The following is a 26,289-nucleotide window of genomic DNA, read 5'->3' as shown; positions in this document are numbered from 1 at the left end:
ATCCCGGTCTTGTCGAACTCTATTCCCGGCACGAATTCACTCTTCTCCTCGCAGCTCGAATTCATTCGCCATTTTCTGTCTCCAGGGTTTGCAGAAATTGCTCTCAATAGATAACGAACTACGATAAAAGAAAGGCAAAAATTGTTCCGAATTATATCAAGCCATGATAACAAATTTATCAAACTTGTATACAAATGCGAAAAAACAGAATCGGATAGGCAGCCCCCACAGAAAAATGGTGATTATCGCTTTGTTTTCGCTCCTTTCGTGTTGGTTTACTGCACTGCTGTGTAGAACAAGTTGAAATGCATCATCAGAGCCAGTGCTACCCGCATTTGGAGCTTTCTAAAAGAAATTTATCATGGGGTATAGCCTCCCGAATCAGTTCTCTATCATGACAACTTGCGAAAAAAGTCTCTCGTGGCATGCTACATATGTATACAGAGATGATAAGTGACAGACTTGTTCATTCTCTTTAGAATTCAATCCCTGTCTGTCTCGATTCTTCTCCACCATCCTCCTCTTCTCCTCCTTCCTCCCTTCCTCGCTTTTCCGTCGTGTCATCGTTTTTTCTCTTCTCATCCTTCTTGCATCTAGACAGGCAACATTTACGAATAATCGTGGCAGGGATAGGAGCGGATGGGAGGCGAATCGTTTTAATTTAATAGAACAGTTTTTTGAATTGATCGTTTTTTTGTTGTTGTTTTAGAGTATATTATTTAAAGTGGAAGTTATTAAGTTAATCTAAATAATTATGATTTCAGATATCATGGTCTCTAAGATCACATTGTTTACCAGTTGTTGGTAACACTTTACAACGGATTGTTTATTTAAAGAAACCCAGATTAATCCACCTAGCGATGATGGTGCCTTTCTCGTGTACATATTATAAAACAAGAAAACACATAAGAGTAACAAGAAAAGCTCATAAGAGAGGTCAAAATTGCACTTTAGGGAGATAGATTCAGTTATTTCCATCATTTCAAATTTATTTGCGTTTATTTAAATGCATTGCCGCAGTTTTTGAAAAAAAAAAATATTTTTTTCGAGTTTGAATTTTTTTTCCCAAGGGGGGACCTTTGGGAAAAATGTGGAAAAAATCTATATTTTTCTAATAACTCCGAAACGCAATGGCCGATCGGGCCAATTTTCAATAGCGAAAAATAAAGAAGAATTCCGCGTCGAATGCAACATGTTGCGAGTAAATCAGATAACGCGAAGTGCCAAAAAGTGTGTCTCACATTTCTTGTACACATACACACATACACACTAGGGTGGCTCAAATTAGTATGGGAAAAACTTTGTCCAATTTTTTTGATGGGCCGCCCTCTTATCCGGTTCTATTTTATGCCCTGATGCTCTGGACAAAATTTCAGCCAAATCGGTCAACGTTTGGGCGGTGCTAAACTCGTTGGAAGTTTACATGGAAAAATATATGCAGAAACATCCAAAAACAGTAAATTGCAGCTGAACTACACAACTTACCATGAAGAACTATGATACTCATTCAGATCTTGAAGAATTTAATACAGAATGTTATGCAGAAAACCGCGAGAAGATTCGAGTTTGCCCGGCTAAGTTATTAGCATTTCTCTGCAGTGGGGTTTGAGCAAATTTCGTTTCTTTTACCTTTGAAAAGAAATAAATTCACCCCCACAGCACTCCAGTAAAATGCTAATATCTTTGCGTAATAAACTCTAATCTTCTTGCGGTTTTCAGCATAACATTCTGTATTTTATTTTACAAGAACTGAATGAGTATCATGGTTCTTGATCGTAAATTGTGCCGTCCAACTGCAAATCACTGTTTTTGGATGTTTCTGCATACATTTTCCCATATAAACTTCCAACGAGTTTAGCACTGCCCAAACGTTGACCGATTTGGCTGAAATTTTGTCCAGAGCATCAGGGCATCAAATAGAACCGAATAAGAGGGCGGCCCATCAAAAAATTTGAAAAAGTGTTTTTTGAGTCACCCTAATACACACACATACATACATACAGACATCACCTCAATTCGTCGAGCTGAGTCGATTGGTATACAACACTATGGGTCTCTGAGCTTTCTACCAAAAGTTCTGTTCTGGAGCAATGCTATAGCCTTTACGTATACTTAGTATACGAGAAAGGCAAAAATGGCGCAAATTTCTACGAACAAACGTTCGTAGTATCAGATAGAGGCCACCTAGGAGCGAAGAGTAGTGCATGTATTGGTTTTAATGAGACAATGTTAAAACAAACGATTTATGAAAAGTCACATCTGTCTAGAAGAATTTCCGGAATCGACCATATCTCCGAGTGCAGGAATCTTATGGTGGGTCTCCTGCTGGTCATCGGCGTCAATGAGTGATCCTTGCATTGATTGTTTGATACCCATATTGTTGATGTTCCATCGAACAATGTTCATGGCCACCTATGGCCCCTCGAGAAACCCGTTCTGGAATGGGCAATCGAAAGTCTGCATTTCTGATGGACCCAAGTCAATAAAAATCAATCTAATGATTAAATTTCAAGAAGTTTGATGCCCATATTGCTGATTAGCTACCGAAATCCACGATCAGTATCATTTATGCAGCACATGTTCCTAGAAATCCGGATTTTCCAGGAATCGAATTGACCGTTTGATAGAAGAGAAAATTGTGAATCAAATAAGCCCAAAATTGTTGAAATTGGTTGTAAATTTCCAGACATATAAGCTTTTTAGTTTCGTGCGTACACGGGTACCCTGACGGCCTGTTAAGGATTTTTTTAAATCTTTGTTAATGCGGTTTTTAAAACTGCTAAACCTGTTAAGGGTGTTTTTTTTTGCCGGCCACACAACGGTTAAATGGAAGCCTAGACAGTAAATTGTGTATTTGTATCTAAATTATATTCATAAGTGGTGTATGTTTGCTGGTTTATGTAAGGGTGGCTAACCATAGTAGCACCCTGCCAATGCAGTATTCTCAGGGCCGGATTTATGGGGGGGCCGGGGGGGCCGTGGCCCCGGGCCCCCACAAATCTTATGTACCAAAACCAACCTTTTTTGTACATTTTGGGGCCCCCACATACCGTCGGCCCCGGGGCCCCCTTCCGGCTAAATCCGGCCCTGAGTATTCTACATTATTTCTTCTCCGGCCGCTGCACTTTTCCCCAGATTCCTTTGGACTTTGGACAAATAAACAGCATTTCCGTGCATCCGTTCTCCGCCGTTGTTCTTGAGCTGTTGAACGGTAACTTCAACTTTCCTCAAGATTGAAAGGTATCCATCGTCCACAGAACTAGAGTAGTTATTTCCTCCGCTGTCTTGACCCTCACTGCCTGTAGTGCCATTCAGATGTTCCTTGTAGGGTTTGCTTCCATCATTCAATCACTTCACGCTTAAGATGTCATAATTTCCTATGCTAGATGCTCTTATCTATCAATCCGGCAAGATGCTTTCATCATTTCACCCCGTACATATCAGCTCGCGGAACGAAGCCTTTCGAAAACTTCTCTTTATCAATCCGTTTTCCGAGTGACTCCCTACGTATCTTTTGACAAAATCAAATGCTGTCATTCTGACAACTCAGAAAAATATATTAAGCTCGTTTAGTGGAATGTATTAAACCGTCTAAGACAAATTAAGTACTGTTTATTTAATTCCACCAGTTAATTTTCGTTATCTTTGCAGATACGTATTTCGACCACAACATTCTGACAACTGACATTTGGTTGCTATGGTTACACGATGTTTTGTGCTCAATATCAAACCGGATTGACCATTCTATCTTGTGACTTACATGTTTTGGGACCTGTACACTCCGAGTGACGCAAAGGTCCGACACCCCCCAGAAGTAATGCTGGGAGGTAGTTCCTGTGGGAAATGATGGGCGGAGCCCAAGGGAGTTTCGTCGGTATGACCTTCACTGGGCGAGTCCGACACTCCAGTACATTTCTGTGTGGTAGCTTGGCAACTACTAAGCACGTGTGTTGGGTCGTGTGTCAATGCATTCTCCAAAAAAAAGGTCCGACTTGAAAGTTCTCCTTCCCGGACGATGTCCATCTATCGCCTTAGCCTGTTGGCAAGTAAGATTTCGGTCGATTTCTTTAATTTCTTTACTCAGGGTCTCCCTTTGCTGCTTGTCTAATGCTTGTTTGTATATTTCATTTCCGCCCCAACGTAAGTTGTAACCGACCCAGCCCCACTTCCGTTCCCGAATTTCAGCTGCTATCGGCCTCTGCTGACAACGGTGATAGGGCTCGTTTTTTGAGATCCAGTTATGAGTCCACCAGGCATGAATTATGTACCGCAGGCATCTGTTGGGCCCTTCTTAGCCGTGCGGTAAGACGCGCGGCTACAAAGCAAGACCATGCTGAGGGTGGCTGGGTTCGATTCCCGGTGCCGGTTTAGGCAATTTTCGGATTGGAAATTGTCTCGACTTCCCTGGGCATAAAAGTATCATCGTGTTAGCCTCATGATATACGAATGCAAAAATGGTAACTTGGCTTAGAAACCTCGCAGTTAATAACTGTGGAAGTGCTTAATGAACACTGTTTAGGATTATACTTAATTCACGTGGTAGTTGTCTAATTGACTCTGAAGTCAATCTCGCGTTGGATGCAACGCCACACAAAATAAATCACGGCGATGAGCGCCATCACTATAAAGAACCCCGCGATTAAGTCAATTGCCCATCCACCAGTGTAGTGGTACACTGTCGAGGCAGCAGCTTGTTGCTGCTGACTGTTAATCACTATTTCTTCATTGGATTTTTTGTCGAACATGGTTCGGATGAAAGAACTGGTCACGATGAGAGTAAACTAAGACTATATTTTTCCGATATGAATTTGAAATATGGAGCCGCGCAAAAGGCACAGGAAATGCCAACGCAGCAGTAAGCGCAGACGCCTGTGCTCGTATGAAATAGTCAAGTATCGTTGACTCAGCAATTCGTGGTTAGAAGAATTATAAACGTTCCCTATAACGTTCCCTGTTTATTCTTAACATTCCGGCCGCCGTTGAAGACAGCGGTGTTCAACATTTTATCTTAAATTACTGGATTCTCCTCGTTGTATCTTTCGGGTGTTATAGGTAAAACAGCGATCTCGGTGATCGCTCGCTTGTATTGTCCGTTGGTGGTCTTGACTACGACCACCCGTACTCTGCCATCCTTTCCTGAAATGGTTTCAATGATACGCCCCAGCGGCCATTGCAGTGGTGGCGCCGTTGCTTGCTTGACAAGCACAAGTTGGCCAGTGAGGACATCTGGGTTGGCAAACCTCCATTTTGTTCGTTGTTGAAGTTGACTGACGTAATCTTGATGCCAGCAACGCCAGAGGTCTTGCACCGATCGCTTCATCTCTTGTAGGTGCGTTAGACGATTCGGGTTGACGCTCACTAGATCAGGTTCCGGGATGGCTACTAGAGGTTCTCCAATAAGGAAGTGAGCGGGAGTTAAGGCCGCACAGTCATCTGGAGAATCTGTAAGTGGAGAGAGAGGGCGAGAATTGAGAACAGCTTCGATTTGGACCACCACGGTTTGGAGCTGATCCATGGTAAATGAGCGGTTGCCCATGATGCGCCGGAAATGATGTTTGAACGATTTTATTCCTGCTTCCCATATTCCGCCAAAATGCGGAGAACGGGCTGGGATGAAGTGAAATTGGATTCCACTCTCCAGACAAAAGTTTTCCCAGTTTTGTGTTTGGAACTGACGGCGAAACTCCTCTCGCATCGTGCGGAGTTCACGATCTGCACCAACAAATGCAGTCGCGTTGTCACAGTGTAGTTCGAGCACTCGACCTCGGCGAGACACGAAGCGCTTTACGGTATTTATACATGAGACGGACGACAAATCTGCAACAACTTCGAGATGTACAGCCTTTATAACGAGACACACGAAAAGTCCGACATACACCTTTACCGATGCGCCACGGCCAGTTAACGGCCGCACGAGGAATGGTCCACAATAGTCCATCCCTGAGCGAAGGAATGGTCGCGCAGGAGATACACTGATGGGAGCGGTGCCATAACTTGCTGTTGTAGTTTTGGTTGACACCGGAAACATGTTACGCATTGACGTATGACCTTGCGTGTTAGTTGTCGACCTCTAACAGGCCAATATCGTTGACGAATAGCCGAGAGTGTCAAAGTTGGGCCACCATGAAGTGTCCGGATATGGCAAGAACGAGCAATGAGCCAACTAAGTCGATGATCAGTTGGAAGGAGAATCGGGAATCGAGTATCGAATGGTACTTTCATATTTACTATTCGTCCACTAAGTCTGAGCAAACCAAATTGATCCATGAATAGCTTCATGTTTGTCAGTGGTGATTTTGTAGTTGCTTTAGTAGCTGATGCACTTTGTGTATGGCTGTATAGGCGAACTTCAGTAGGAAATGATATACATTGTACTTGTCGTACGAGTACTTTCAATGCATGATCACATTCTTTCGGTGCTAGTGCAACGACAGTGCGCTCACTCCGCGGGATTTTTGCGTTGTTGTAGAATCGGTAGCATCTTGCTACTACACGAACTAGTTTAGCCAGGTCGGAGAAACGGTCAAACAGAGATGTGTCCAAGTCATTTACTACAAGAGCCACTAAGAGACGTGATTCGACTTCCAGGTCTAGGTTGTTTGGACATAAAATCAGACTGTCTGGCCATTGATCCATCGATTGCAAAAGGAATTCTGGACCGTTCCACCACAGACGATTGTTGATGATCTCACTTGCAAATAGACCACGAGATATTAGGTCAGCAGGATTTAATTCACTACTTATATGTCTCCAGGTTTGTCCTTTAGTCAAACGTTGAATTTCCGCCACACGATTGGAGACGAATACCTTCCATTTGTTGGACTGCGATTTTATCCAGTGCAACACGATAGATGAATCTGTCCACATGATAGCTGATTGTGTGAACACTGTTGTCTTTCGGAGATTATCGACCAGCTGACTGCCTAGTAAAGCTGCACATAGCTCAAGGCGAGGAATAGATAACCCTTGTAGTGGGGCTACCCTAGATTTCGATGTTAGCAATTGACTATGAGATTGGCCCATGTCGTCGTATGACACTGCATAGATGGCACATCCATAGCCGTTCTTTGATGCATCACAAAAACAGTGTAGAGTATATTGGGAATTTCGAACGACCCTGCGTGAAACGGAGAGGGTCCGCAATTGTTTCAATTCGTCACGATAACTTGCCCACCAGGCCGAATGGGTTTCACACAACTCATCGTCCCATGCCCAGCGTTCTGACCAAAGAACTTGCACGAACATTTTTGCCTTCACTACGACGGGACCTAACAGACCGAGTGGATCGAACAGCTGTGACATTTCCGATACGACACGACGTTTGGTTGCTATCGCCAGTAGTGACAGAACAGGTACCTTGAATTGGAATGTGTCTGATTCTGGGAACCAAAGTAGTCCCAAAGTATTTACGTTAGGTGATCGGTCAATTTCTAATTCTTGTTTGGTTTCCCACAAATGACGAGGAATGTCTTCTAAAACGGTTTTGTTATTTGAGGCCCATTTCCTGAGAACGAAACCGGCTTGTTGTAGCATCGCCATCAGTTGCCGACAGGTTTCGGCTAGAACGATCAGGTCATCGTCACCGGTGAGAACATCGTCTACATACATCCCTTTCCTTATGACGGGTACTGCCAATGGAAAACGCTCTCCTTCATCGATGGCTAACTGATTGAGCACACGAGCTGCATGGAACGGTGAGCTAGCGAGCCCATATGTTACAGTGTTCAATTGGTAAGTTCGGACTGGTTCTGTTGAATCCTTCCGGAATAAAATCTGTTGATATTTCCGATCATCGGGATGCACCCAAATTTGACGAAACATTTTTTCGGCGTCAGCAGTTACGGCATACCGAGGAAATCGGATGTTTATTACGGTTGAGTACAAGGCTGGTTGTACTGTAGGTCCTACGAAGAGGATCTCATTAAGCGATAGATTTGTTGAACTTCGGCAGGACCCGTCGAACACCACCCGAATTTTCTCTCACTCTCAGGGCGAGAGACCGCATGATGAGGTAGAAAAACCTGGTTACTTTGCGACATACTTTGAGTAACATCCTTCATATGGCCTAGCTTTTCATATTCATCAAGAAATGCATGATAGTTCATACGTAGATTTTCAGTAGTTGTAAACTTCTTTTCCATAGAGAGGAGTCGACGAAGTGCGGGTTGGTAGGAATCACCAAGCATGGGCAGCATTTCCTCTCGCAGGGGTAGTCGGACTATGTACCGTCCATTCTTATCTCTTTGAATAGTTTTTTGGAAATGTTCCTCTGTTAATTGTTCTTCTGTAGTAAAGGCTTTACCTTCTTCGAAGCTTTCCACCTCCCAAAACTTGCTTAGTTGAATATTCAATTCCTCATTTGTGCATACGAGGCTGATTAACGGTGTTGTAGACCATTCAGGTTCTGAAACTTTGCCGCTTACTATGAAACCAAAGACCGTTTTCTGCAATAAAGGTAATCCTCTTCCAATTATAACTTGTTGTTGTTCCAATATAGAGAGGAATAATTCCGCTCCGATGATCATATCTATCCCATGACAAACGTTGAATTGAGGATCTGCTAAGGGCAGGTGTTTTGGGATTTTCCAGCGAGATATGTCGACGTGCTGGCTCGGCAAATAAATCGTTAACTTGGGCAGCACTAAACAATTCAAATTGTATTTAAACTCTCCCAAACGAAAGGATAGCGAAACCGTCACTGAATACTGTGGAACCCCGCGAATTAACTTAATTGCCCATCCACCAGTGTAGTGGTACACTGTCGAGGCAGCAGCTTGTTGCTGCTGAGTGTTAATCACTATTTCTTAATTGGATTTTTTGTCGAACATGGTTCGGATGAAAGAACTGGTCACGATGAGAGTTAAACTAAGACTATATTTTTCCGATATGAATTTGAAATATGGAGCCGCGCAAAAGGCACAGGAAATGCCAACGCAGCAGTAAGCGCAGACGCCTGTGCTCGTATGAAATAGTCAAGTTTCGTTGACTCAGCAATTCGTGGTTAGAAGAATTATAAACGTTCCCTATAACGTTTCCTGTTTATTCTTAACAAACACTAAGCTGCGAGGCGGCTCTGTCCCAGTGTAGGGATGTAATGCCAATAAGAAGAAGAAGAAGAAGCATCTGTTGATGAACACCTGCAGTCGGTGAGTGTTCTCCGCTGATACACACCATGTTTCATTGGTGTATAACAGTATAAAAATCTCGTTAGAGTTGAATATTCGTACTTTGGTGCGTTCACTTATCTGCCTGTTCTTTCCAGATATTTCTTAAACTCGCGAAAGCAGCCCTTGAGCCCTTCTTGATCCGTGCGCCTATGTCGAACTTGGTACCGTCGTCTGACACCATTTGGCTACCAAGATATTGGAAGCTTTCAACATTCTCCACTGATTGGCTGGCTACGCCAGCTACTGTGCAGCTGGAAGAGGTCGCCGTTCACATCCAACGATTCGGTTTTGTTGACGCTGCTGACTAAACCTGTCGTATCAGAGCACCGTTGAGCTAGGAGTGCAATTCGAAGTCGGTTAGGTGCTCCATGGTTATAGGCTATTACTGGCCCGTTGTTTGTTTTACGGTCAATCGAACCTTTTAGAATATCGTCGATTACGATGACAGCAGCCCCAGCAAACAAAAGATCGTATATCATAGCAAATAAGTGTACAAAGTGGGGTCCATAAACGTACACTTTGTATGCAGTCAATAGGAGACATGCGCCTATATCCTTGTATACTTATTCGCTATCATATGCGACTTTGTGTTGATTCTAGAATACATTCTTGTCTCACACCGGCTACGACCCGGGTGGGTCGTGCAGTATTCGAGAAGGCTTCGTATTGTTCCTCGATGAGGCCGATAATTTTCTCAGGAATCCTCTTGCGCCTCAGAGCGCCCCACATTTTCACATGATTGAGGTCGAATGCATTTTCGTAGTCAATGAAAACCAGATAAACGGATACGATGATTAGCTCCCTAGTGATACGGAGCGACACAATATGATCCACATAGTTTCTTCCGGCATAGAATCCGACCTGCTGCCGCCGAAGAGTCGCATCGATCTTCTCCTGAATCCGGGCTTGGATTACATTGCATAGAACTTTGAAAATGGCACACAGCAACATAATGACTCGCCAGCTATCGCATAAACCCAAATTACTCTTTTTGGGCAGACCATGCCAAGGTGGTGGTGCTGGCATATGAAAAAGCTGTTCGAAGTGCTCGGACCAGCGTATCAGCTGGTCAGCTGGGTCGGTCAGAAGATCAATAATGTTGTCCACATCGTTGCATAAATGCTCGCCTCGTAGAGGAGGCAATTGTCCCCGATTGCTGCGACTCTTTCTTTCTCTTTCATTGGCAAGTGATTCCACCCACGCTCTATAGTGGCTTTGGCGTCTCTTCGCACCTCTATCTTCCTCCAGGTGTTATCGGAGATCCATTGATTGTTCTCAGTGCGGAGCTCGACCAGATTATTCGACCAAATTGGTGACGATGAAAGTGTTTTTGATGGCGGTCCAGTGGTCTTTCACGCTGGAATCTTCCGGAATATCTGCAGCACGAGTCTCCAGTTCATCCACGAAGGACCTTTTCACCGTGGCATCTTCCTGTCGGCGTTTGTTGAATCGTCTTACAACTCTTTTCTCCTGCCGACGAATCTGCGCAATGAACAGGCGTATTTGGCCGATGAGGAGGTGATGATCAGACGTGATATCGGCACTACGTTTATTCCGTACATCAGGAACGCTCTGTTTCCATTTTTGTCTGACGCAAATATGGTCGATTTGATTTTCTGTAAAGCCATCTCGGGAAATCCATGCATGAACAGCTTATAATCGATTAGCGAATAACATGTTATCTTGTGATCTGATCGAAGAAGAGCGATCCCCCGATCACCATGTCACTACCCGAAATGCACAATTTAGGCTGATTCGCTAATCGATTATAAGCTGTTCATGGTAGCGTTAAGATGGGAGGACCTGACACAAGACCTAGGCGGTAAGAAATTAATCAATGCTCTGACACGATCTTGTGATGCAGCCACGACTAGAAGGATCAAATCTTGCGGTAATCGTCAACCGGTGTACTGTCGCAAATAAAAAAAAACAGACGTAGACAACATTGATCAAGCTCGGGTTTGGATTAATGCTGAACACGCATAGTAAAAATTGTCCTAAATTCCGAACACTTTGATTCATATTCCGATCACACCATTAAAAGCACTATAATGCTAAAGTTCAAATTTGTCTCATTGTTGGACAATTATAATGTCCTTGATCTGTACGCCAGCCAGAAAATTCGCTTATTTATGCAATAATAGCGTAAAGTTTCAGATAAATTTCAGAGTTTCAGAGTCAAAACAGAACGTATTACGTAAAACATTCATAACGAACATCGATTTGTGGCCAATTAAAAAAAAAATTTCATCAACTGTACCCGCAACCAACCCTGTCGTTACAGTAATAGCTTTTCGTCAAACATGGGCGTAAAAATTCTTTTGTTTTGCGATAATGTGCTCCCATTGTTCAATCTTGTTTGGGTCTCAGACAAGAACCCCGACGCTTAAGTGCGCAGCTCCATTGCACAATGTAAAACAATCACTCTCGTTCTCATATTTTCCCAATTGCAGCGGGGTTTTAGTTGAATGCAATCAATTTGCTCAGGCAATCTATACGATAGCGAGTACCATGCAAGGTAACTTTGATAAGATCTGACGGGTTGCTGCTGTCCGGGCCGATTCTAAGGTGAGAAACGTAGAAAAAAATAATAAACGAATCGTGCACTCGACACTGGGTGGTGCATTAGAGTAGAATTTTGAAATAATATGAGACCAGACGGGTCAGAAACAAACGAAGTTGTCAGTTCAATGTGCTCCACAGTTGATAGCTGAGGTTGTGAGTGACAGTATCTCCCAGTAGTGATCTTGTAATGTTTGTTCAAAGTAAACCAGATAGATTTCCATATGAAAAATTCAACGTTAGTTGTTTGAAGTATAGTTAGACGATTTTTAGACCCCCGCTTTTGACAGAATTTTGCAATTAAAGCTTTTTTTCGGAAGTGTTGTACTTTTTACAACGGTGCGAGTCCCGGAAGGTTACGAAATAATTGCGCTTAGCAGATGGGTAATTTTAAAATAGAATAAACAACAACCTCGAATGGAACTGATCCGTCAACAACCGTGTGAATACTAGAAATTTTATTTAGCCTTTTCGAACGACAAAAATAGTTACGTTGTACCCCATCATCGTTTCGCACTCTGACGCATCTTCTGATGTTGTGTTTTTTACAGCATACTCCTAATTCGCGAGGCCAAGTTCACCCAATGTAAACCCATTAAACATTTTCAGCAAGCGTGCATTTCACTTTTGACCGAAATTTCTCCTCGCGACCGGCATTATTCAGTGGACCTAAAACAAACCATCAGGTGGCCGATATGAGGATGCTGATGACTGAGGGTAAACCCGCGGGTGCATTGTTCACAACAAACAAGCCATGTCTATAATTGGTGGCTTGTGGTGTTATGGTCCGCGCACAATGACCCTCATAGCCGACAGCTGCGACGAAGTACTTATCAGTGTCGATGTCTTTCCTTTTGGTTTCGCGTCGGAGGTTTTCTCCGCGTTGAACTTGTACCTTGTGTGTCTGCTGCCGCCCGCTCGTATAGATTTTCAAGTGCAGGTTGCCTTGCTTGGTCATTGGCCGTAATCCACAATTCGGTGCAGATCAATTCCATACGGCTGTCTGTCCAGTGACGGATATGGCGGAAAATTAAGACCCAGCGATGGGCATTTCCAATCGCATTCGCATCATGCTGAGGATTATGCTGGCGTAGCAAACCAGCGATCAACCAGTGAAACTGATCGATGGCACTGGGTATGGTCTTTTAGCCTAAGCAGCACTGCTTGGCTTTGGAACGGTTGAACAGGTTGGTTGATACTGGAAATGATAGTTCGTTTGCATAGCAGAAACACAAGAAGCGAAAACGGTTTCCCATATAATAGTAGTTTTTGCAGTGGGTCGTTGAAATGTGAAACCGGTGATTAACACAGTGTTGATTCAGTTAATTGATATGTTTCATAAGCGACCAAGATTATCATAGTGGTAATTAAGTGGAGGATATATCTAATCATTGCAGTGACAAGAAGTGTGTGATATAGAAAGTGGGTTTGACGAAGTTTCTAATATGGACTTGACCTTGGATTTGAACTTGATTACAGCTCGATTGACTCAACCGAATAAGTGATATCTTATGGGATATGTTGTATAATCTCAATAAACATATTCTCGATTCTGAGGAAATCTAACAATTTTGTATAAGCACTTACCTAAGCCTGTAAAATAATTGGCCATAAGAGAAATTGTTAGATTCTTATACACAATATTGTTTGAAAAGCTTGCAAAATTGTAAGGTCTTATACAATATTTGTATAAGAATCTATCATTTTCGCATATGCCCAGTTCTAATACAGGTTTTGGTAGGTTCTTATACCGAATTGTTAGAAAATCTAATAATCACCGGTTGGGTGTACATTCCAACTTGGCCTGCTTTTCAACTTAGTATTCTATTAGCATTTCCTAAGTTATTAATTGAATGCTTTTCTATGCCCACCATTGCATGAATATGTATCTTATTTGACAAGTACAATGGATACGCAATAGTCAGGGAGGCATGAATGTTTCCCACCCATTGTAGGCCGGACCAAGAATCGAACCCGCCAGCTCCGGATTGGCAATCCTACGACTTTGCTCGCTTGACTAACTGGAGCCCCGTAAGTAGATGGAAATAAACCGTTTATTTGAAAAACTGCATATGTAACATTTTTGGCCAAAATGAGATTTTTGTATATTCTAAATCCTTGTCAAAAATACAGTCTGTAACACCATAGGGGAACTGTACCGGTTTTGGCCATGTTCCTAATTTAACCAATTTTGCGAATAACTCCAAAAATAGACCGATTCGCAAGGGTTTTATTAGTTCCAACAAGAGATAGATCCCTCACGCTTCAACGCTGTGTTGAATTGATCGATTATTTTGGAAAAATATGTATTTTTTAGGGTTGGCCAAATTAGGCACTAAGTTGGCCAAAACCGGTGCATTTCCCCTAAAAACAATAATTTTTATTCGGAGATGTAATGACATTTTTTGTTGTTTCGGGAAACTATATATGTACATGCACTTTGGAGAACGATGATGGACCACTGATTGCAGATATCAAACTGGAAGTGTACTAGGGATTTGAGTTGGTTTTAATATAGCTCAGTCGTCATTAGATGAACATGGATGTAGCTAGTGGTCACTTGATAGGTAGCACAGAACTTGTTTCATCCCGTTCCAATCTTGCTGATTTGGGTCGAGGGGTCGAGGAACTTTTTGTCCTCTCAATAATTATCTAAGGGGGCAAAGTATCGTTTCGCCCCCCTTTATATTTTGCTTTCATAAGTTCAGTTTTTGATGATTATCCATGAATTCTCATATTATTGCAATGGTCGATTCAAATAGCTACCAGACTATTTTATTTACATTGGACTGGCAGTTCATTCTTGCATTGCTGTGTGCGTAAAAATCATTGATGACGAAAAGAGAGCTTATTTGTTCATTGTTTGGCGCAATTCTCGGGTACTTATTCAAAAGAACGTATGTGATTTTGTAAACAAAGATTCAGACGTCGATTTGTCCGATCTGATTGCCCTTCCAGGCAAACCATCACCGTACAGATAGGGAGAGGCTTCGGCTACCTGTTGGTGGTGTTGGTTTGCGTGGGAGTGCCATTAGATCGGACAAATCGACGTTTGAATCTTTGTTTACAAAATCACATACGTCCTTTTGAATAAGTACCCGAGAATTATTAAACTTGGATGCACAAAGACTGTTCCTGCCTGTAGCCATGGCTAAGGCTATAATCAGGGATTCTCCAAAACGGGCTCTCAGGGATCGCTTTTGTCTCAGATTCTGTTCCAGGCTCTTGAATGGAAAAGTAGGCTGTGCTCGCGAGCGGAAGCGTTTAAAGCTTCCTGTCACAGTTTAATTTTTCTCGAATATTTTTTAAATGTGAAAGTATCGACTGGAGGTAGGGGAGATGCGGTCAATATGCGCCCCTAAGCTAATCTCTTAATTTAATGGTGATTTCATCCGAAATAGTGTAATTTCGAAGTGTTCATCAATAATCTAGCATATCAGTCATTATGTGGTCCAACCATTTTCAAGAAAAACCAACAATATTACAAGGAAACGATTTTATTCCAAAATACTGCATTTTAATTTAAAATGGACGACGCTGGGCAATATGCGCCACCCAAAAATGATAATCAAAATAGTTCGAAGTACTCTTCCCGTCCCGAGCCACAAGTCCCTGGCTTCCTCCTGCGCTGCAAGGCGCTGGGAGTGTGGCCGAAATGGTGGCTCCGGTGGCGAACGAAGAGTTACTCGTAGTGGCTAATTCCCTTGTGATGAACAATGCTCCAGGGCCTGATGGAGTTCCAAACAGTGCACTCAAAGCAGCGATCATAGCGAACCCGAACATGTTCAGGCTAGCTGTGCAGAGATGCCTGGATGAGTGTCGTTTCCATGAGAGATGGAAAAGGCAGAAGTTGGTACTGCTGCCGAAGGCCGGGAAGCCTCCGGGCGACCCATCGGCGTACAGACCAATTTGCCTGATCGACACGACAGGTAAACTGCTTGAGAGGATCATCTTAAACAGGCTCACCCAGTACTCAGAGGGTACGGATGGCCTGTCGAGTAACCAGTATGGTTTTCGGAAGGGTAAGTCCACGGTGGACGCTATCAACTCAGTGCTAAAGACTGCAGAGGTAGCGATCCAACGGAAAAGGCGAGGAATTCGATACTGTGCGTTGGTGACACTGGACGTGAAGAACGCATTCAATAGCGCAAGCTGGGATGCCATCGCGCTCTCGTTACACCGGCTTAGCCTGCCGGTGGGACTGTACCGGATCTTGGAAAGCTACTTCCAGAACTGTTTGCTGCTATACGAGATCGATGCCGGTCAGAAAAGTGTTCCTATTACCGCAGGAGTCTCGCAAGGGTCAATCCTGGGCCCGGTATTATGGAACTTGATGTATGACGGGGTTCTGAAGCTAAAGTACTCTCCTGGTGTGAAGATCGTCGGCTTTGCTGACGATGTAACCCTAGAGGTCTACGGGGAGTCAATCCTCGAAGTAGAACTAACCGCAGAACACGCGATCAGCACTGTGGCGGACTGGATGAGTGCGAGTTGCCGCATCTATCCTTAGGTACGGCGGTCCGTTCTGGGCAAAATCACTGGAGGTAACCAGTTACCTGCAGAAAATGGAGAGCACCTACCGCTTGATGTGTCTCAGAGTGATATCGGCCTACCGCACGGTATCGTACGACTCATCCTGCGTGATAGTGAGTATGATGTCAGTCGGGCTGGTTATCCGGAAAGACGAGGAGTGTTTTGAGCTACGTGGCACCAGAGGAGCCCGCGAGCGTACCAGGGTGACTTCGGTTGCCAGATGGCAGCGCGAGTGCGATAACTCCTCGAAAGGTATGTGGACCCACCGGCTGATTCCTAACATATCAAGCTGGGTGGGGAGACCTCATGGGGAAGTTCACTCCCATCTGACACAATTCCTGTCAGGCCATGGCTGTTTCCGACAGTACCACCACAGGTTTGGGCACGCGGAGGTCCCCGTCTGCCCTGATTGCCCAGGTGTTGACGAAACTGCAGAGCACATACTGTCCTCGGTATGTCCTCGTTTCGACGTCGAAAGAAGAACAATGCTAGACGTTTGGGGCCGGGACACAACTCCGGATAACCTTATCCAGAGGATGTGTCAAGCGGTGGAGAAATGGAACGCAGTCTCGACTGCAACCACTTAGATTGCCTGCAGCTTGCAGAGAATCTGGCGCGCCGAGCAGCAATTGACAAGCAGTACTAACTTGTGATTGGTTAGTTAGAGCGAAAGTGCCGAACGCGGAGAAGTGTGTGAATGGTCTGCCCATGTAGAGGTGATGGCGCAGCGGGTGGCAACCGAGATCGTCACCTCGAAGCATGGCAGAAGTGTGAATGAATAGTTGTATGTATGGACTGCACACGCCGTGTTGGGAGTAGCGCAGGAATATTGGTTCCTATGACTACTGATACCCCGCGGCATGGCAGAGGAGTGTGGGTGAGCACACAAATCAGTCTCACACGGTATGTTTGAGTTGAGCTAGTCTCATATGGTATGAGCGAGGTGAGCACCTAAGCCAGACTCACATGGTATGTCAGAAGTGGGAACCTAAGTAAAACGTCTCATAAGGGATGCCAGAGCGAGAGTTAGGTCGAATGACTAGAGTATATGTTAGCGCGAACAGAATGAAAAAGGTGAGCATCCAAGTCAGACTCACATGGCACAATAAAGATGGGCATACAAGTCAGACCCACATGGCATGAGAAGGGTGAGCACACAAGTCAGACTCACATGGCATGATAGAGGTGAGCACACAAGCCAGACCATCGTTCCTAACCCCTAATCCCAAGGCGTTAAGCGACCCGTGCCGAAGAGATGCATGGCCAGGGGGGACCAAAATGGAAAAACAAGTCAATTACTCAATTAGTGGTAGTAGTGTAGGCGACAACCCCTTCGCAAGGGGTGGGTTGTTCAGGTCTCCGCCTAGGAGGCCAGAAGTAATTGTCGGCAGCTCGGTGCGCAGCGCCAGCGTGGGTCACCTAACCATCTCCCAGGCTTCGTCGGTAGAGGTTATAGACGGCCCATGGCTTTTGAAGGCGATGAACTGCAAACGCGATGGGCTTTCGGCCTTCAAGGTGGCGACGGAACAGCTGGACGCCATCATCGACTTTGCGTCATCGAAGCATAATATCAGTAAGGACCTCAAGTGGAGATTGCTAAAACTTCAAAAGTCGATGTTGGACGCCAAGCTGGAGAGGGCGGTCGAGACGGCCAAGTGTAGACCCGTGAAATCCGTGGAGTCGAGGTCTACCCAGACTGAGGCCCAAGAATTCGCGGATTTGGGCAAGGTCGAATCGACCGAGGGCGTGCCAGCGAAGACGGTGGTGCCAAAGTCTACCCAGACTGAGGCTCAAGTATTCGCGGTCACGTAGGGGGTCACTGCTCCACACAAAAACTGGGGAGACAGTCTCCAGGGGATGAGCTCCCTTGGGGCCGCTCCAAAATGCGAAGGGTTCCCGAGCAGCACACATGTTACACATACATCACAGTAACTTGTATATGACCAGATTCAGTCACACTTAAGTTGCCGCAACTAAATTCACCTGTCTTGTGCTGCTTGGGTTACTACCCCGAACAAGGGTAGTGGGGCTGGGATGCTGAACCTCGGCCAGGTACCTCCAAAACCGGGGGATGAGGTTTTCGGCCCTAGACCGACCTGGAAAGGTCCGTCCACCCAGGAAAGACGGTGGTAAGGGGTTACGGCAGGCTGAGAGCTCTCAGCCGCCCCAGACCAGGGAAATAGAGGGGGATGACGCCTCCTGGACCCTGGTCAAGAACAAGAGGAAACCGAAGACGTCAAGTGCCGAAAAGAAGGTCCAGGCGAATGAGGGTAGCAAGAAGTCTAGGGTAGGCGTCAATCGCTCCAGGGGCGATGCCCTAGTCGTCAAGACGGACGAGGCTAAGTACTCGGACGTCTTGAAGGCGATGAGAAGTGACGTCAAGCTTGGTGAACTCGGCTCCGACGTACGTCGAATAAGACGTACCCGGATGGGCGAGATGATCCTCGAGCTGAAGCGGGGCGTCTCGCAAAAGGGCGCCGCCTACAAGAAGTTGGCGGAGGAAGTCCTAGGCGAGACGGTCAAGGTGAGGGCACTCCCGACGGAGGTGAATCTAATGTTTAAAGACCTGGACGAGATCACCGAAGTCGAAGAGCTCGTCACGTGTGAAGTTGAGACGCCCACCGCAGCCGTTCGGCTACGGAAAGGTCCGGCAGGGACACAGGTAGCATTTGTTCGGCTATCTGCAGCGGATGCCTCCAAGGTAGTCAAGTTAGGGAGTGTTAAGGTGGGATGGTCGGTGTGCCCTGCGGGCATATACGAGCCACCCGAAGTTTGCTTCAAGTGCCTGGAACCAGGGAACCGACTTCAAAGATCTCCATCTTGAGCGTTGCCCGGCTATCGCTTTAACCTGTTGCCAGGTGCTTATTTACAGATTTCGTTTCCGCCCCTACGTAGAGTGTGGCCGACCCAGCCCCACTTCCGATCCCGAATTTCTGTTGCTATCGTCCTCTGGTGACAACGACGATGGAGCTCGTTGTTTGAGATCCAGTTGTGAGGCCACCAGGCCCGAATTATATTGATGCGTTCACTTATCTGCCTGTTTTTCCAGATATTTCTTAAACTCGCAAAGGCAGCCCTTGCTTTCTTGATCCGTGCGCCTATGACGATCTTGATACCGCCGTCTGACGCCATTTGGCTACCAAGATATTGGAAGCTTTCAACATTCTCCACTGGTTGCCCGGCTACTGTGAAACTGGAAGGAGTCACCGTGTTTTTATCCAACGATTTGGTTTTGTTGACGTTGATGACTAAACCTGACGAAGAGGAGCGCTCCGCAAGGTTGCTTTTTCGTAGTAAATGAATACCAAATAAAGGGACTCTTGGAATTCGTTGACCTGCTCCAGAATGATGCGGAGCGTGACAATATGGTCCACACAGGATCTTCCGGCACGGAATCCGGCCTGCTGCCGCCGGAGAGTCGGCAGCTCCTGCTGTCTGCTAGGAGCGCTGCATGCGTCAAGCTGGAGTATTTGGTTTACATTTCCAATATGAATAAATCGCAATTTTCACATCGATAATTTAGACGATTTTCACACCTTTCGAGTTACTAATCTAATGCGAGAAGATGAAGAGTAAAATAAATTAGCTTTTCTGCCTTCTGCCTCAGCGTTTTGTATATCCCACACATTCAATGGAGAATTTGTCTTTGATTTCAAGATAAATAATAAATAAAAACATGAAAATAAGAAAATAGCAGATTTTGATTGTGAGTGCTAGGAATTATAATTTTGTCCAGCACAATCTATCAGTTTACAATGTGCATATCATATCAGGGCAAGGAAAATAATTCGTTTGATTGAAATTAAACAATGTTTACCTGATGAGTTCGCCCATTTGTTCGTGCAGGAAACATTTTGACAACGCGTCTGCGTTTCTTTTCATGAGACCGTGGAACAATCAAGTGAACGGTGTAATACAGAAAACCTACAATACCCTACGCACTTTTCGTCGTTTTGCTCCTGTACTCTCCTTGCCGACCAGACTTAAACTTGCACAATCGGTGATAATGCCCATCTTTACTTACTGCGATACTGTGTATTACTCAGGTCTCACAGTCACCCTAAAGGATCGACTACATCGATGCTTCAAATCTACGCTGCGATTTGTGCATGGTCTTCGTCGAAGAGACTCAACCGAAACCGTTCGAAGTTCGATTCTGGGACATGATCTGCCGTCTAATTACAAACTACGGATATGTTGCATAATGCGGCAGGCCTACTTCGATCAGCTTCCCAATTACATCATGGAACATATGCAACAAGGTCGCCAAGAACGTACCCGTTCCTTCATCGTCCCTCGGCACACAACATCAAGTGGGAAGAGTCTGCTGATATACGGTGTTTCCTGCTGGAATGGCTTACCGCTTGAAGCCAAAACGAAACCAACTTTAACGTCCTTCAAGGCCGCTGTCAAAAGATTAGTTTAAAGTACATTCTAAATTTCATTTTTTTTTCTTGTTAACTCCACCTATTGTTAGTTTTTGATGTAGCTTTTTTTTTAGTTTTGATTGTTTCGTAATTTATTTATTGTTTCCAATGTTTTAGTAGTTTTTGTTTTGACCCTTCCTTGACCCGATAATAAGTGTAAGCTAACCGGTTATCGTTCCCAATAAAAATTACAATTACAATTACAATTACTAAATGATAAGTTTAATTTCTACTAAAGAGACACATTTCCAGCCCTGTAACCGACATCCCAACCACGTGCTCTTTGCCTGCGTTTTGTTGGGTCACCGCTTCGAGAGCCTGGGAGTTTTTGGCATTGCTCGGAGCATAGAACAATGACTAATAACGATATAATGTTTTTAGAGCTGTTGAAGAATTATTGGACTCATTTAGCCAAGTTAGCTTGGCCCCCCAGCAGGTGGCAATGGGTGACGATAAACAAACAGTCAGCTGAATCAGAGCAAATCGCGGAACGTTTCGTAGATTGGCGTCATACCTATTTGGAGTCTTGCTTTGAAGGAGACACACTTCACATTGCGAACAAAACGAATGCATTTGTATCAAAAAGATGACACAGTGGCAGGAGTGTTGAAAGAATATTTAGGTTTTCCTATAAATCAAAACAATTTTTTCCCATTATTACACTCTAATTGGAGATTTTTGCCTTATGGCAAAATAATTTACTTCTTATTTTTAAAATCATGGTCAACATTGAATTTGATCCATTTCACCACGAAACTGGTCTCAGGATTCTACATATTCTATCACATTGTACCATTTTCTGACCGCCGCTCGACTTCCGTTTGCAAACCCGGCACTGAGCTTACCGGCATTAATTGCATAGCGTTCAATTGTTTTCGGCTTGGTGTCTGGTATCGATTTCGCACCAATCTACACTGGACTGCAGCACTCGCTGGTGGTATTTATTACACTCAAGGAAATTACTGACAATTATTATGTAATAATTGTGGAGTCGTCAAAAAACCGAAATGTCTTGACTGGGGCGCCACCGGCCGGAGTTAAAATCACGCGATTCGATTGGGTCCATTACCGCGGGCAAAGACGGAATTCCACGTTCACTTTTGCTTTCAACTGATAGCTGCCATATATGCACTGCTGCTACACATCAGTCGCTTTCGGCTCACGGCAACGCATTTTCAACTATACCATCGGTAACTGAATGGAATCTGAATGCGAATCGTTGCATCGTTTATGTTTGTTAATACGTGAAGGTCGTTTACCTTGCGGAAAATGCGGAACCATTCTGGGTACTGCATATGTGCATCAAATTGTTATGCACTTCGTAAACAATGCGCGAGCTTTTTGACTTTGCAGTTTTTGTTAAATTACTCAACTATTCGGTAGCTGTGCCTGCTGGATCTGGGAACTTATGTCAATGGTGACCCGGATCAAGTTCAAAACGTGGGGAACTCTTCGACCTGATATCTGAATGAGTGCCACCTTCTTTTGTAGACATTATTTTCTTCGCAATATCCACGGGAAAATACTTCATACTTACAAAAAAATAATAATTGAAAGAATTCTAGGAAATTCTTCAAAGAGATCTTTACAAATATTCAAATCTACTGAAATTTGTCTTCTTATTCTAAGGTAGCGAACTAGTTTAATTAAATGATAAGTAAAGTTCCTCTTTTTATTTTTTACAGATCACCTACTTAATCGCCTTTTCCTGCGAAGTTTCGTGGATATTGGAAGCTAACGGAAAGCTTCCTCTGCCGTCTTTTCTGTTGTGTGCTGAGTTCTTTGTTCTGTTCATTTCCTCAGCCATTTTAATCCATGGTCTGTCAACGGTTAGTAAAATTTCTACATTTTGTGCATGTAAGCTTTGTATTGATCCAAACTGTCTCTGTTTCTATTTTTAGGGCGTATCATGGGGTTTGCTCAGCTGGTCCATAATCATCGGAGTGCTGTCCGTGCCGGAGTTGGCGCTTGTCATGTACATGACCATTCAGCATTGGGTTAGTGAAGCAATTTATGGTTATGTTTAAAAAGGTTGATTATGAATTATCTTTACAGGGTCTACAGTCAGCACATGGGCTAACGGAATTAATAGGTTATTTAGTACGTTTAATAGTCAACTGCCTGGCACTGCTGTGTGTCATTCCGACTGCACTAAGGTAAACATAAACATAGTTGTTCAAGTATCAAGCCGCATGTAATGCGTTTGATTCGCTCATTACCAATAATCACATAATGTGAATTTCAGATGGCGTCAGGAAAAGAAAGTCCTCTCCCAGCTAGAATCGCTCGCATCGCGCCTCCAGCTCACAACTCCTACGCCAGCCACTCCCTTTAGCGCTACGAATGGCATGAACTCACTGCGGGCCAGTAAGAGAAGTCAAGCCAGCAGACGTCCTTCGACCGGATTCGACAACCCTGGATATGTCCCACACGAGACCAACTCTGCAGATATCGTTCAGCAATACACTCAGTATAACAACCTTTACGGATCGCAGAGCGAGTTCAACGCCAGCATTTTTGGCCTAAATCCTTCGCAGTATATTGGCCCTCCACCTCCACCGATGGCTGCGGAACACAAAAAGACACAGTCCCTGCTCGACTTGAGGTTTATCTTTCCTCCAAAATTTCTCACTCCAAACGAGAAGAAGTCTACCAAAGAGAGAGGAACTGACGAAACCGACAGCGTCCTAAACAATAACCTGAAGAACAATCGAATAAACAACAAACTTAACGATGGGACCGGAAAGCTCCTCAAGGACAACAACAGCGTTATCGAGACGAACACAGATCCAACGGCAGATAGCAACGATCCGATCTATCACACCATCGAATCAACAAAGCCAAGCAAAATCCTCGGAAGAAACTGCGTCTCGCTGGAGAACTTGGGGAACATCACACTCTCCGAGTCCCCATTGCCATACAAGAAGAACGACTTCGCTCAGTATCGATACGGCAACAATCTCCTCAAGAACTACGCGCTCAATCCGTGGAATGTGATCGCCTACAATCCAGCCTACAGCGCGTATCCTCCGGCTTACCTGCACTACCAAATGCACCCGTACCTCTACCAGATGCATCACAACAATTTCCCACCGGCTGCTGCGGCCGGGTACTTTGCCTCACCGCACCATCATCAGTTGCATCACCAGCAGCTCCACCCGGGGGGACTGGGAGGCCACTACAGTGCCAACCAGTCATCGATCAGCTATGGGTACAACAATGGCTATCTCAATAGTGCAAACAACAGTCGGCAATCGCTGGGCAACGAATCGGATGACTTTCGCAAGTACCGGGATGTGGCCTTATGAAGCGAGGCATGAATCGGTGGGCCGGGAGTAAGAGTGCATATGCGATTGCGAAAGTTGTCCGAACATATTTATTTATCGACCGATTGCAGTAGTATTGTTAGTTGTTAAGTGTCAGCGAGTTGACGGCAACGAATAATGTACGTAATTTTTTGTAGTAGGAATACTCGAAATGGAGCAAAAAGGTGCAAGAATCGAACGCACCAATATTGTCACAGTTACCTTCATAAAACCTAAGATCAACAAAATTATACAAACTAAATCGATGTATAGACGCTGCGAAATATAGTATTTTATGTTAAAGTTGTTTGGTGGTTCATTGACATTCTCCTTGACCTACCTACCTGGATACCTGGTTGGCAACAGCGTCGATACACCTATATCTGGCGTATTGTAGAGCTCCATAATCGTCAGTCTTGGGCGATGTTCCTCCAGTTTCCCCGAACGTTTAGGGTCCTCAGATCCGATTCCAGCGCATGGTTCTCTGTTGAATATTGTTTTCGCTATTCTTCCTATAAAGGGACACTGGTAGAATCAGAGTGTTGTGTAGAGCAAATTTCGTTTCAGTCTGCATGTTGCGGGACCTAAGCTAGTTACGTAATCCATAAAAGGCCCTAGTGCAATGTTGAACCTCGCCCTCGAGTGCAATGTTGAACAATAAATTCTGAAGTGTATCACCCTGCTTCAATCCGTCTAATGTCACGAACGAGGTTCACACTTCGTCTGCAATCCGAATACTTGATTTCAAGCCATCCAGCGTTGCCCGTACCAGTCTTATCAGTTTCGCCGGAAAACCATGTTCGAACATTATCTGCCACAGCTCATTTCTTTTCACTAAACCGTAGACTGCTTTACTCCCGGAATTTATCAAGGATCATCCGCAGGCTAGACATCTGATCCGTCGTTGATCGGCCCTCACGAAAACCTGCCTGATAATCGCCGACGAAGGACTCCTCAAGCGGTCTCAGTCTGTTAAACAAAATACGCAACAGGATTTTGTACGCCGAGTTCAGAAGGGTGATCCCTCTGTAATTGGCACACTCTAGTCTGTACTTTTTATTATAGATTGGGGATATGAGGCCATCCAACCAGCCGGCAGGCAGTTCTTCATCCTTCCATATTTTCTAGATAATGTGGTGGATTGATTGATGCAGCTGCTAACTTCCGTGTTTGAGAAGCTCGACCAGGATCTCGTCCTTCCCAGCAGCTTTACTGTTCTTCTTTAACTTGTCCAGCGTTGGTGGTTCTACAGCTTGGCCGTCGCCGACTATGTCCATCCTGCCCCTACACCTTCGACTCCTAGCAGCATTTTTATCGTTCGGCACTCGATGTCACTCCTCAACCTCATCAAACCAACCATTTCGTTGGCGTCACTGTGCATCGCCTAACACTTCCTGCGCTGCTGTAGTCACAGCTTCGTGGTTATTTTCTCACAATCTGTTGACGTCGCCAAATACAGTGGCTTCTCCTATCCGCTGGTCCAGCTTCTAGTGGCACTGTTCAGCAGCTCCTTCAACTGACAAGCGTTGGATATTAAAACGCAACGTTCTGTTGTTTCGTAAATTCGTGATGCTGGAAAGTCGCGCCCGAATTTTTGCAATTACAAGGTCAATGTCAATGTTCGGACCTCTGAAGGACTTTACATATATAACATCCGAGAAATGTGAGACAATTATCGTTGGTAGCGGAATTAAGGCTTTCCGTACTGTGAGGACTCAAATGGCTGGTTTCGGCTGAAGCCAAACTATGGGTTTTCCAGTACACGCAGAGCTCGTTTTGCCACGTCCGTCGGGTAGAAGGAGCAGCCGATGAAAGAGGAGGAGTACTGTCCAAGTAGGCACTGGTTGCCACAATAACGACGGTATCGATGATGGCGGAATGAATGTGTTTAAAGTGTTCATTTATCTGTCAACACATAATGGTACACGGTAACAATAATTTACTCATTGAATACCAAGCACTCCACATCCCACTTCTTCTCCCATAAAAAAATAGAAAAAAAACTAATCGGTACTGGTGGTTGGTCTCCCCAATATAATCTTAATCTACTTAGAGCTCAAGTTTTACGTAGAATCAGCTATAATTTTATCTCTATAGCCACTCACGTTGAAATGAATAATAATATTCACGCAACCCTTAATCCTAATAATTAGGATTATTGGCACATTATATAGTGTCAGATTTAAGGTAGAACTTACGTCTTTCTACTATACCGGACGTTATTACAATTTTTCAAAATCGAGCGCGTTATGCCAAAAATTATAGGAACACACTTCATCTCCATCTCTGATAAAC

General features: G+C 44.5%; 1 protein-coding gene across 9 annotated transcripts in view; it reads left to right on the top strand.

Annotated features, from left to right (window-relative positions):
- LOC134212450 (uncharacterized) overlaps positions 1–24,297 on the top strand; it is an 80,861-nt gene extending 56,564 nt beyond the window's left edge. For 6 of the 9 annotated variants that reach the window (XM_062690333.1, XM_062690332.1, XM_062690328.1 and 3 more), the window contains exons 4-7: positions 22,375–22,518; positions 22,591–22,686; positions 22,745–22,845; positions 22,935–24,297. In XM_062690333.1, coding sequence (XP_062546317.1) covers positions 22,375–22,518; positions 22,591–22,686; positions 22,745–22,845; positions 22,935–23,997 — 1,404 coding nt within the window. In that variant the 3' untranslated portion in view covers positions 23,998–24,297. The other 3 variants (XM_062690336.1, XM_062690334.1, XM_062690335.1) reach the window with 3 other exon arrangements.
- The last annotated feature ends 1,992 nt before the right edge of the window (positions 24,298–26,289 follow it).

The sequence above is a fragment of the Armigeres subalbatus genome, chromosome 2 (assembly GCF_024139115.2).
Source record: "Armigeres subalbatus isolate Guangzhou_Male chromosome 2, GZ_Asu_2, whole genome shotgun sequence".
Taxonomy (NCBI): Eukaryota; Metazoa; Arthropoda; class Insecta; order Diptera; family Culicidae; genus Armigeres; species Armigeres subalbatus.
Note: the sequence above shows the minus strand (reverse complement) of the source record. Positions and strands in the feature narration are given on the sequence as shown.